The sequence below is a fragment of the Ascaphus truei genome, chromosome 3 (assembly GCF_040206685.1).
Source record: "Ascaphus truei isolate aAscTru1 chromosome 3, aAscTru1.hap1, whole genome shotgun sequence".
Lineage (NCBI taxonomy): Eukaryota > Metazoa > Chordata > Amphibia > Anura > Ascaphidae > Ascaphus > Ascaphus truei.
In genome coordinates, this window is record NC_134485.1 from 313,666,339 (window position 1) to 313,678,369 (window position 12,031).

At 42.4% G+C, this 12,031-nt stretch overlaps 1 protein-coding gene across 2 annotated transcripts in view; it reads right to left on the reverse strand.

Moving 5' to 3' along the window:
* Positions 1-12,031, reverse strand: part of VWA8 (von Willebrand factor A domain containing 8) — a 348,614-nt gene that overhangs the window by 134,141 nt on the left and 202,442 nt on the right. For both annotated transcript variants that reach the window (XM_075591071.1, XM_075591073.1), the window contains exon 37: positions 9,226-9,430. In XM_075591071.1, the coding sequence (XP_075447186.1) occupies positions 9,226-9,430 (205 nt within the window). The remainder of the gene's footprint in view (positions 1-9,225; positions 9,431-12,031) is intronic.

Here is a 12,031-nt window from a genome sequence, read left to right on the forward strand (position 1 = left end):
CTACTGCATGACATTGGGCACTATTGCTAAGCCTGCTGTCTACAAGCACTCCTAAATCCTTGTTCATCAAGGATTCCCCCAATATATCTCCATTTAATTTGTAAGTCGCCTTTTTATTCTTGCATCCCAAATGCATAACCTTACATTTATCTGTATTAAACCTCATTTGCCATTTACCTGCCCACGTTTCCAGTCTCTCCAAGTCCTTCTGAAGAGAAATTACATCCTGCTCTGATTCTATTACCTTACACAATTTAGTATCATCAGCAAAGATGGAGACTTTGCTCTCGATCCCAACCTCAAGGTCATTAATAAACAAGTTAAAAAGCAGGGGTCCCAATACCGATCCTTGAGGTACTCCACTCACGACTTTAGCCCAACCTGAAAAAGTTCCATTTATGACAACCCTCTGTTGTCTGTCCTTTAACCAGTTTTCAATTCAGGTGCATATATTATTACTGAGTCCAATTTTCTTTATTTTGTACACCAACCTCTTGTGTGAAACCGTATCAAAAGCCTTTGCAAAATCTAAGTAGATCACATCAACTGCATTACCCTGGTCTAAATTCCTACTTACCTCCTCAAAGAAACAAATAAGGTTAGTTTGGCAAGATCTATCCTTTATAAATCCATGCTGACTATTACTAATAATTTTGTTTTCCATTAGGTATTTCTGAATATTATCCCGTATTAAACCTTCAAGTAGTTTCCCTACTATTGAAGTCAGGCTTACAGGTCTGTAATTCCCCGGGTGTGATCTAGCTCCCTTTTTAAATATAGGCACCACATCTGCTTTACGCCAATCTTGTGGTACTGAGCCTGTGGAAAGGGAGTCCTTGAATATTAAATATAATGGTTTTGCTTTTACCGAGCTTAACTCCTTGAGAACTCTTGGATGTATGCCATCGGGGCCAGGTGCCTTATTTACTTTAATTTTTTCAAGTCGCTTATGAACTTCTTCCTCAGTTAACCAATTGGTCATTAATATGGAGGTTGTGGCTTCCTCCTGTGGCGCTACTATTGAACTTGATTCTTCCCTGGTAAACTGTAAGCGAACAAGGTCACCCCAGGCTCCCTTCAGCGGAGGATCCTGTTAGCCACTCGGGTAACGGTAGCGCAGGTAGTTTCCCTAGACACGGGGGAAAGGGGGCTACATATAATACAATTAATAAACTTGCAAACTGTTCAGTATGCTTTACTGATGACAAGGAAAATAAATACACACTTTAAGGAACAATTTATATAACCTAATTTTCAAGAATCTAGTGAAATCCGAATTGAATAAACCATGTTAATCTTTAATCGATTGAATATCAATAGGAAAGATACATTTCCCAGTTTACCATTTAAAAAAAGAACACATAGAGAGAGAGGGTGGGGGGAGGGGGGTAGAAGAACGAGAGATAGAGGGTGGGGGGAATAAGCATGAGAGAGAGGGGGGGAAGCATGAGAAAGGGGGGAAAGAATGAGAGAGGGGGGAAAGCATGAGCGAGAGGAGGGGAGAAGATTGAGAGAGAGGGAGGAGAAGAGTGGGGGAGGGAGAAGCGTGAGAGGGGGAGGTGAGAGAGAAGGGGAGGAGTATTAAGGAAAGTGAGTGAGAGAAAGGGAGGCGGAGAGTGAGGGGATAAGAGAGAAAGGGTAGGGGAGATACAGGTGAGAAGAAGAGCATGTATGGGGAGAGGCTGGAGAGTAGGGAAGCATGTGGGAGAGAAGCTGGAGAAGAGGGGAGCTTTGGAAACCTCCTTGGATCCCAGACAATGTAGATTGTACTTTAAGGGTGTGGCACACAAAGCTTACCAAGGCCAGGTCCCCAGTGGCCACTGCGCCACACACCACAGCATAGCCCACTAAGGGGTAGGCCCCAGTGGCCGTGTGTGTGTGTGGGCGTGCAAAGCACTGTGACGCGTACGCTGGGAGGGAAGACAAACGTTTGGTCTTCCCGTGCCACGACACGATCACGTGGTCGGTGCGCACCAATGGAAGGGCAGATATGCCCTGTCATGGCCGCTTCCCCCTGTGATGGTAACGCCCCCGCGCTCTCCTAGAGCCCCTACAGACTGCCGATAGCAGCTTTAAGACTGTGCTTGTGCTGCCACGTGCGCGCGCTGCAGGTAAGACTGGGGCCGTAGCCTTAGGCTGGTATTATACTAAGTATGGAAAATAGCTGAAGCGCTCAAATGCAGGGATATCTCAAAATGATAATAAGCCAGACCACTGTACCAGGGTACTAACAATTGATATAGTACCTATTGTGTCATATAATGGGTACTATCCTCCTGAAGACAGGTGGTGTGTGGTGCAACACACTCACCATCAGTCTCATTGGCAGGTTCCCCTGAAAAATATGCAAATACTCACATCCTGGTAGGGCAGGCAGGCAGGCTGTGCAGCTACTCAATGCAATACAGGGAAAAGGGAGACCAAAAAGCGCACCAGCACAAACGGAGCAGGAAGAACCCAAGACAAAAAAATTATTAAAAGGGCACTTTAATGTGGTAAAAGACCCATCCAATGCATTTCGAACGTCGCAGCGTCGCAGCGTCGCGACGTTCGAAATGCATTGGATGGGTCTTTTGCCACATTAAAGTGCCCTTTTAATCATTTTTTTGTCTTGGGTTCTTCCTGCTCCGTTTGTGCTGGTGCGCTTTTTGGTCTCCCTTTTCCCTAGTATTATACTAAGCGCTGGTGCGCGTGCGGCCGGGAGCACGGCAATGACAAATACCTGTCTTCCTACGACAGCGTATCCACTGCCGATGTGCGCGCGCACGGCAGGCAGCGGTGGTGCGGCATCTTGGTGGAAATACAAAGAAATGTGTATTTTCGAGCGGCTGCCGTGCCGCGTGACACTGTGAGCCAATCAGTGAGGCCTTCCCTTCTGACGTCATGGCCACGCCTCCTAACCGTGCGCAAAACGCGCACCCCACGTGCACCAGCGCTCAGTATAATACATGCCTTAAGCTTGCCAGGTGGCCCTGTCAAGCTGATGCTCACTTTCTTTTAGCATCAGCAGTCTCATAGACTTCAATGGTGTCTCATTGGTACAACAAAGAAACATTTGACAGCAGATAAGCCCACCTCGTCTTCCCATTGTGTTATCTGTTGTAAAACCCAGACCCTATTTGACCTTGGCTTTCTTTCCTATTGACGCTCCAGCTTCAGAGCATAACCTCTTGTTGTGGCACTTCTCTTCTTCTGAAACATGTCCCCTCCTGTACCTTGCTGAAAGCCTGGGTACGGTGTATTTGAACGTTTCTATCAAATATCTCCTGTCTCTTCTTCCTTTCTTCCAATAATGACATATAAAGGGGCCTTTAGTGTTTCGTGATAATCTTAATGATGCAGACCACACATCACTTTAGTAACCCTTTATGTCCTTCTATAGATATAGTATTACCAAACATCTATAAAGTACCATCGCTACCTCTTTCTGCTGCTGATACCTCTCCCTAAACTTGGCAGCAACATACTGGCATTCCCCATTGCTTTGCTAAATCAGTACTAGGCCATTTTCATTCGAAAACCCCCCAAACGTCCCTGATTTTGTTCTTTGGAGGATCACATATCTGTAATAACATGCTAATAAAGTGATGCTTACAATAGTAGACTCATATTTTGACCACTAGATGGTGCTATGGTTATTAAAAAGGCAAATTTATGGTATTAAGACAACCAAGCTTTTAATTTTTATTTTTTTAACGAGAAGATATCAAAAGAAAAACTTAGCATCAAACTCTGCCTGCAAAAACCACAAAAGATGTATTACTTAAATACATTCTAATAAAAAAAAATTATTTCATAAATCTGGTGCAGTTTTTTTTCTTGCTGTTCTTTTCCCCAGCTTTGCAGCCTGGTCCCTATTATACATAACACTCTTAGGCCAGGTCCATCGTGCCTTCACCTGTGCGGAGGTGTGCGCGGCCGTGACATCACCCGCTTGAAGCGGGTGCGTTTTTTGGCCATGGTACGCGCGCCGTCCTTTGGTGTGCCTAGGGCCGTGCCAGTGACGTCACGGAGCTGGTTCGCCCTCGTTGGGCGAACCGCTCACGTGACCGGCCTGTCGCGCCAAGAAATCAGTTTGAACTGATTTCTTGCGCAATGCGCGCCCACTCCCGCTTCCGCACGCACGCACGCGCCCACACGCCGAATGGCCACGAACACTGCCTTAAGGCTGTCTGGTTGCTCGCTTCCGCACGGTCTGTGGTACCATGGCGCCAGCCTAGGATATTATAAAGCTGACATTAATCCGAGGTGCCAATAAGTGCAAAAGAAATGACAGGGCATGTGTCCCAACTGACACGTGGCATATATAATAATGAATATTTGTTATTTCAGTATTATATACATGTTGGGCAACACTCCCGAAAAGTTGGCCAGTCTCACAGCTTCCCAAGACTTGTCACACTGTAGATACCTCAACTAGGACCATGTCTGCACAGAGTGAAATGTACAAAAATCAGCAGCGCACAACCAAAGGAGCCAGGCCAGTTGATAGTAACAAATATGAATTTATTGATAAATCACAAAAAAAGGAGGCCATAGACCTTCTATGTTTCACACTTTTCGGGCGCTTTATTAAGGAGCATGTCTGCACAGAAACGGTTGCTTCTCCCTGCAGGCAGCTGTGGGAGTCATTCCAGTACTGTCAAGTGTCCCAGAAAGGCTCCGCAGCGGTCATGTGACCTCCTGCATCCTGCATCCTGCCCACGGCGGAGTGGCCTCATGGAGAAACCCACAGGGAGCACTAGTTACACTAGGTTTCTATGTCAACCTGCTTCAGGATGAAAGCTCTAATACAGTTCCAGGGTACAAAAGGAAGGCCCGCAAAAAGTTAAAGGTACTAGTATTACTATTATGGAAATTATGCAGATTAGGAAGACCTCTCCTAGGAAATTTTATTTCAAAATGGTAGTCAGTCTGTTAATATCAGCCATATAGTAGCCCTGTTAAAAGTCTCCCTCTTACTGTACCTCTTTAGTGCTGGAGGTGTTCCCAGGGAATCAAATATTCTGGGCACCGCTTTCAGAACGTAATTGATTTTCTTTACGATACTTTTTGCAATACAAATTTCTTATGAGTAATATGTGTAATGAAACCGACAGAATTACGCCTGCACCACCCCAGCAAAATAAATCGACCCGCAACTGCACCCCCCACTAAACAAAATGGCCCACGCCTGCACCCCTCTTCTGCTGAAAACTTGCCTTGCGCACGGACAGCCGCTAAACAAATTGCCCTGCACCTGTACCCCACTCAACATATCTGCCCTCGCCTGCACTCCGCTCAACGGATCGGATAGATATGTATTTAATGTATATTCCATATTATTCAGAGTTCAGCTGCAATGCCTCGATTCGAAAAAACGAATATTCATTACATGTATATAAAATTAGGAAACACATGGAAAAATTGTGGAATTGGTTTCACTTGCAACTTACAAATACTGGATGTTATTTACTGAAAACACATCTTTAGCCCCTGCACTGCCATAGATCAACTTAGATTTTCTTGTTGAGTCTTACTGATTTAATTTCATTTAGCATCAACAAGAACTGGACTTTAATACAGTAGTGTGTCAGGTAGAAATTAGATACTTTCCTATTAAAATACACATTGTCTGTAAAGATCCCCTACATCTCATTGTTTTCTGTCCTTGGAGGTAGGCATCTTTCCATTGCACAGCCGTGCGTTGCAGCCAATTTTGGCAGCGCATGGATTAAATAATGTAAACATTTATTTATCACCCAATGTTACCATTTAACCGAAGAAGGAACAATGACCACAGGATATGGCCTGTAGTAGAGCTCTAGGACACATACTGTTTCCATGAATTATTGTTTAGTCAAAAAAGAGGGGGGGAGATACCCGCTCGACCTGAATTACTAGCAGGTGCACTAGGGAAAGGGATTTCAATACACAGAAAATTATGTTGTTACAGACAACAACAAAAAATCCCATATAGCGTGCACTCATTGCTATGAGAATAGAAAGTAGTGGGACTGCTAGTCCCATATCAGAAGTGGTACTCCCACGTGTCACGTTAATGTCATCGGGAGTGCCACTTCTGATATCTTGTTCATATCAAACTTCTTCATCTTGTTTCTTATATTAGACGCAGACCTTTTTTCGGCACAGAGTTTAATGCCACCTAAACCTAGACAATTTACCTGTTGCAAAGAGAGGAAAATTGTACAACTGAAATTTTGATCCATCTTTTTATATTCTTTCATTATCTCCTCTCCAATGTCCCTGTATGCCTCCATCACTAGTGCGAGCGGAGGTATAATCATAGACTCCCTGAAGAGGAAGTAATTTCACATGTTTAGCTCAGATGTTTTAGTATAGAACAAGAATATGCATTTGAGCTCATTACAACATTGTATGGGCTCACTGCACCAAGTATAACGAGTTGCAGTCTCTGTAGAGTCCTGGAGCTTTGAAGCTTTTAATACATATACTGTTCCAGCACAAAAAAGGCATGCTGTTATATACAGGAACTTTCACGATCACATAGGTCCTTTAAGTTTATTTGAAGAAGTGCTACTGTATCTGAGGTCCCAGTCCCGCACACAGGGCCATATGTATCTACACTGGCGACACACTTTATTCGAGCTGGGCTAGTCCCACGAATTCGGGTATACCCGGGTGTATTGAGGTTTGTGACTGTTTTCTGCCCGAGTGCATTGAGGTATTTTCCAAGCAGGGATTGAAGCATTTTATTCCCGCTGGCTGCAATACTGCACAGTATATATATATATACTGCATTACAATTCATGAATTTATGCCATCTGGTAGACACGCGAAGCATTGCAGCCTATTAAATCCTAATCATTATCTTTTAACAGATCAGCCGCCCGTCAGCCAGGCATGAACCCAGGCTGGGAAGGCAAACACAACGGGGCTTGTCAGAGGTGAGGAGCGGCGCATTCCAGGTATCTGCCAGGTACATACTGGGTATTTGCTCGAATAAAGTGTGTCGGTGCAGTAGTGACCCAAACTAAAGAATTGCTCCAAACATGGTGTAACTAGTGCCCTTTCCATTACTTTTAGTGTACTGCATCACATTTTGCTCCACTTGCAGTAGTGATGGAAAGAATATAAAAAGAATATAAAAATTCTAAATTTCGGTTGTACAATTTTCCTGTCTCTTTGCAACAGGTAAATTGTCTAGGTTTAAGTGGCATTAAGCTGTGTGCCGAAAAAAAATCTGCGCCTAATGTAAGAAACAAGATGAACACGTTTCATATACTGACCAAAAATAATGCATCTGTCCCTCCTTTTTTTTATCAGGGGAAAAAAAACAGCAAAAGAAAAGACAAGGGTCTTTAATGTACGTACATAGAATTAAAATCAACTTGTATTCTTGGCCAATAAGGTACTTGGGATGTGACACTGCAGTGTACCTATTTTTGACCACCTTTATAAAACGCTTTGTAATAAAGGTTGACATTAAACAGTACATGCTGGAAACTATTTGCTAATTATTTAACGTTTAAGAGAGTTGAAAAATGCATGGGATAGACACAATGCTATCCTAAATATATATATATTTGTAAAACAGAAAATATCTAATAAAGAGGGTCAGAGGTTTCAGGTGCCAAATGGTTCTTTTATCTGCGTCAATCTGTTTCTATGTTAGTCTTTAATGAACAATACAACTATTCATGGAGAGAAAATAATGATAGACAGCACTCAAAAACAGATAATCTAAAGCAGGTTGCAGGGTGCAAACTAAAGGAACAAAAAGAAGGACCCAATTCCTCCTAAATAATTACAAAGCAGTAATAATAGTTCCAGCACTCACTGACTTATAGAGTAAATCTAAGGAGTAGCTAATTGCCAAATCAAAAAAGTATTTAACATCAATACAAGTTAAATACACGGAGCAATGTGACCAACACACAATCGTCTAAAATACATCATGCAAGCACAAGTAGTATAAGAAAAAACAGGATGTAACACACTGGGAAGTGGGGGGGAGAGGGGAAGAAAAGGGGCGGGGGTCAAAAATGGGGATAAACAGGGGGGCAACGTTTCGGGGACAAACCCCTTCCTCAGGCCCATTCCCTCAGGTCCCCAAAGGGGACTCAGAGGTACTTCCCTTACCCCAATGCCCCAACACAATGAGAGAGCAACCCTAGCAAATTAAGCACACGAAGCACCTCGAAGTAATAAATCTAGGAATCTGATATAGCAATAGAGAGAATATAACCAGTGTTGAATCAGACCACAGGGTATGTAGAAATCACCTGTACCGATGTGGAGAGGTGGATCAGCGGGCACTACGATGCAGGAAGAAAATGCTGAGGCTGGACTGTGCTGTAAATGGAGGTATGAGAGGTCTGGGGGGGTTCTAGGACTTCCCCCACACAACTCTCTTCATCCCTGCTAGACCGTGTGCCATCTAGGGGTTAATGCCTACAGCCTCAAGCATGCATTTATAACATCATGTGATCCGGTTTATAAAGCAGAAAGACATTCACAACTTTCAATCAGTGGGTTAATGCTCTGTAGCACTAGCTAATTGGGGCCTCCACCCCAATATATTTGTTCTCAGACCACAGGGTATATGACATCAAGCATAATAACGAGCACTTCTCCTCTCCTGCTGTCACCCTTGCTTCGCGTACTTAATTTGCTAGGATTGCTGTCTCATTTTGTTGGGCCATTGGGGTAAGGGAAGTACCTCTGTGTCCCCTTTGGGGACCTGAGGGAACGGGCCTGAGGAAGGGGTTTGTCCCCGAAACGTTGCCCCCTTGTTTATCCCCATTTCTCCCCCCCCCCACTTCCCAGTGTGTTACATCCTGTTTTTTCTTATACTGCTTGTGCTTGCATTATGTATTTTAGACGATTTTGTTTTGGTCACATTGCTCCGTGTATTTAACTTGTGTTGATATTAAATACTTTTTTGATTTGGCAATTACCTACTCCTTAGATTTACTCTATAAGTCAGTGAGTGCTGGAACTATTATTACTGCTCAATACAACTATTCATATTCCCTGCATGCATATACATAGACAAATATAATATATCTATATATCTATCTAGCTACATTGTTTTCCACCAAGTACACTTGTTTTGTATTTTTTTTTTAAATCAATAAAATGTTCACATTTATCAAAACAAAAGAAAGAAAAGACAAGGGCCGTCTTACACCACAAGTTTCGGTGACCCTTAAAGGAAACTTTTTGGTGATTGCTGCTTTCAGTGACAATGAGTTACAGTACCTGCACAGGTCGGCCATCATCTTGTCCAATCATGTTCCTCCACTCAAGCAATGAGCGCTGAAGATTGTCAAGTCCTGTTTCCCATAGCCTGACACTGCCTCCCATGTCAACAGTGACAACGCCTTGATTTCCCAGTGGTGCTAAAAGGATATCTGTGTCGGATATCTTGGAGATCCAGGATGTGTAGGGAGACAGAGAATTTGGTCTGAAAGAGAGAATAACACGATGAGCAATTAACAAGAGAATAGAGCAAAGGAAAGGGAAACATTGTGCTGTGCTACTCATTAGCTTAAAAACAGGAGAGATACAATTACAAGCCAGGAATTATTGACAAAACAATTACATGAAGAAAGATGGTAGGGAGGAAAGAACTGAGATTTAATGCACACTCAAAACAGAAACAAATATGATTTTCATTTTCGGAAATGTGGAAGAAAACACTAATATAACACAACGCAAGACCTTTCCAACATAGCATTTAGCTAAAAAAAGTTGTGTGTGCTGAGCACGCGCATTGTAAGTGAAACTTCTTTGTGTTTTGTCACAGAAAATGTATTTGTGATGGTGATGTTTTTAATTCAATTAAAGAGATTTGAGAGTATAATTGTATTTTATTTATTTTTGTGTTGAAATTTTCCTTCTATCACTTTGAATACATGATATAATTGACTTATGATAACTAAAGTAAGATACAAATATGTTGGATAGTAAAGTATCTAAATGCCGTTACTCTTAAAAATCTTTAATTTAATGTAAATCAAAAATATCAAAAAACAATTTCAGTGAGAAAACGCAAAGAAGTTTGACTTGGTAAGCGCGTGCTCGGCACACAGCCCCTGTTTTTTTTTTGGTACATTTCTAAAAGTTTTGCTATTTGCATATATATATATACTCATTGGGAATTCCTCTAAAAACAGTGGTGTGTGTGCCTGGCCACCTCTGCGCATGCGTGGAACCCGGCAGCCCCTTCTGTGGCACCCAACGGCTGCTTCTGCGCATGCGCGGCAACCGGCATGGCCATCAGTAGCCCATGATGTAACATTTTCATTACCAGCTAAGAGATTTTCCCATTAAAAATCTTTAGGTTCCACCAAAGAAGTTTCACTTCAAAAATAGAATTAATTAACTATTCTGTCTCGTTTAATTTGCCATTAGATAAAAAATGTATATATGAACATGGAATCCAGCACATGCAAGGTGCCTGGAAGACAAAGCTGTAGAAATCCATCCACCATAGTTCCAAGGTTAAGGACCGGACATCCCCGCCTCAGCGTGGACTCGCGTCTTTCCTCTTTCTTCTCTGGGATTCAAACCCAGGCAGTCCTAGCAGGCTCCGCGAACAATATATATATATATATATATATATATATATATATATATATATATATATATATATATATATTACCAAATAAGTGAAATATTACAATGTGAACAAATAATGGCAGCATTTTATACGTCAGTCACGTTAGTTCGTCTGTGAAAGAGTTGATTTTGTATACCATTGATTACCATGGCAATATATTGCTAAAAAGAGCCAAGCTTTTTTTGGAGTAACAGTCTGAGGCAGTTGCTACGGGCAACAAAACAGTAATATAACATTAATGCTGACGTCCCCACGCTGACAGAAATACGCAAGATGCAAAGTGGGCAGAGCTACTGTAGGAACAAGTGCCTCACACAAACGCTCCCATACTGGATCCCCAATTACCATTTCATATACAGTGAATATTCTTCGTTTTTCCCCCCTGACTTTTTAAATAGTTTATTTTAGTCTTAAAAAAATGATTCCAAAACTTATAAGTATAGCCCAGTGCCCCTGGCCCCAACACTGTAAGTCCTGATAGGAACAGGCAGTGTTGGGGTTAAACTCCTGTGCAGGGCCTAGCCTGCAGTTGCAGACTGGGATGGGTACTATGTTGCCATATCCAGGGGCAGGCCTATACCAGCAGTTGGAGTGTCATACCTGGGGAGGGTACTGACTGGGTCACATGTACATGGTGTGATGCCTGTCAGTACCTGGACCTGCCCTGTTATGGGGCGGGGTTACAAGCCCTTCCCCCGGGTATAAAAGCTGACATTCTACCAATTTGAGGAGGCTAACTGTGTGTTAGGTGGGGTATGGTGTGTTACCCTTTCCCCTGCAAGAGGGTAAAGGAGCTGATTAGGGACTCTTGCGGCCTCAACATTTTTTTTAAAGTAAATAAGGCACCTGGCCCCGATGGCATACATCCAAGGGTTCTCAGGGAGTTAATTTCAGTAATAGCCAAACCATTACATTTAATATTCAAGGACTCCATTTCCACAGGCTCAATACCACAAGATTGGCGTAAAGCAGATGTGGTGCTTATATTTAAAAAGGGAGCCAGATCAAAACCGGGGAATTACAGATCGTCAAATCGTCTCATTGTGTCATACAATTCTTGGATATCTTTGGGGTATCTTCTTTCCAAAATGTAAAATTTTCTGAGATTTATAAGTCCATGCTCTCTTATAATTCTTTTTCTTTGCTGCCTCTCTTCTAAACTGTAAGCCTGACATCAATAGTGGGGAAGCTACTTGAAGGGTTAATACGGGATAATATTCAGGAATATCTAATGGAAAACAACATTATTAGTAATAGTCAGCATGGATTTATGAAGGATAGATCTTGCCAAATTAACCTTATTTATTTCTTTGAGGAGGTAAGTAGGAATTTAGACCAGGGTAATGCAGTTGATGTGGTCTACTTAGATTTTGCAAAGGGTTTTTATACGGTTCCACACAAGAGGTTGGTGTACAAAATAAAGCAAATGGACTCAGTAATAAT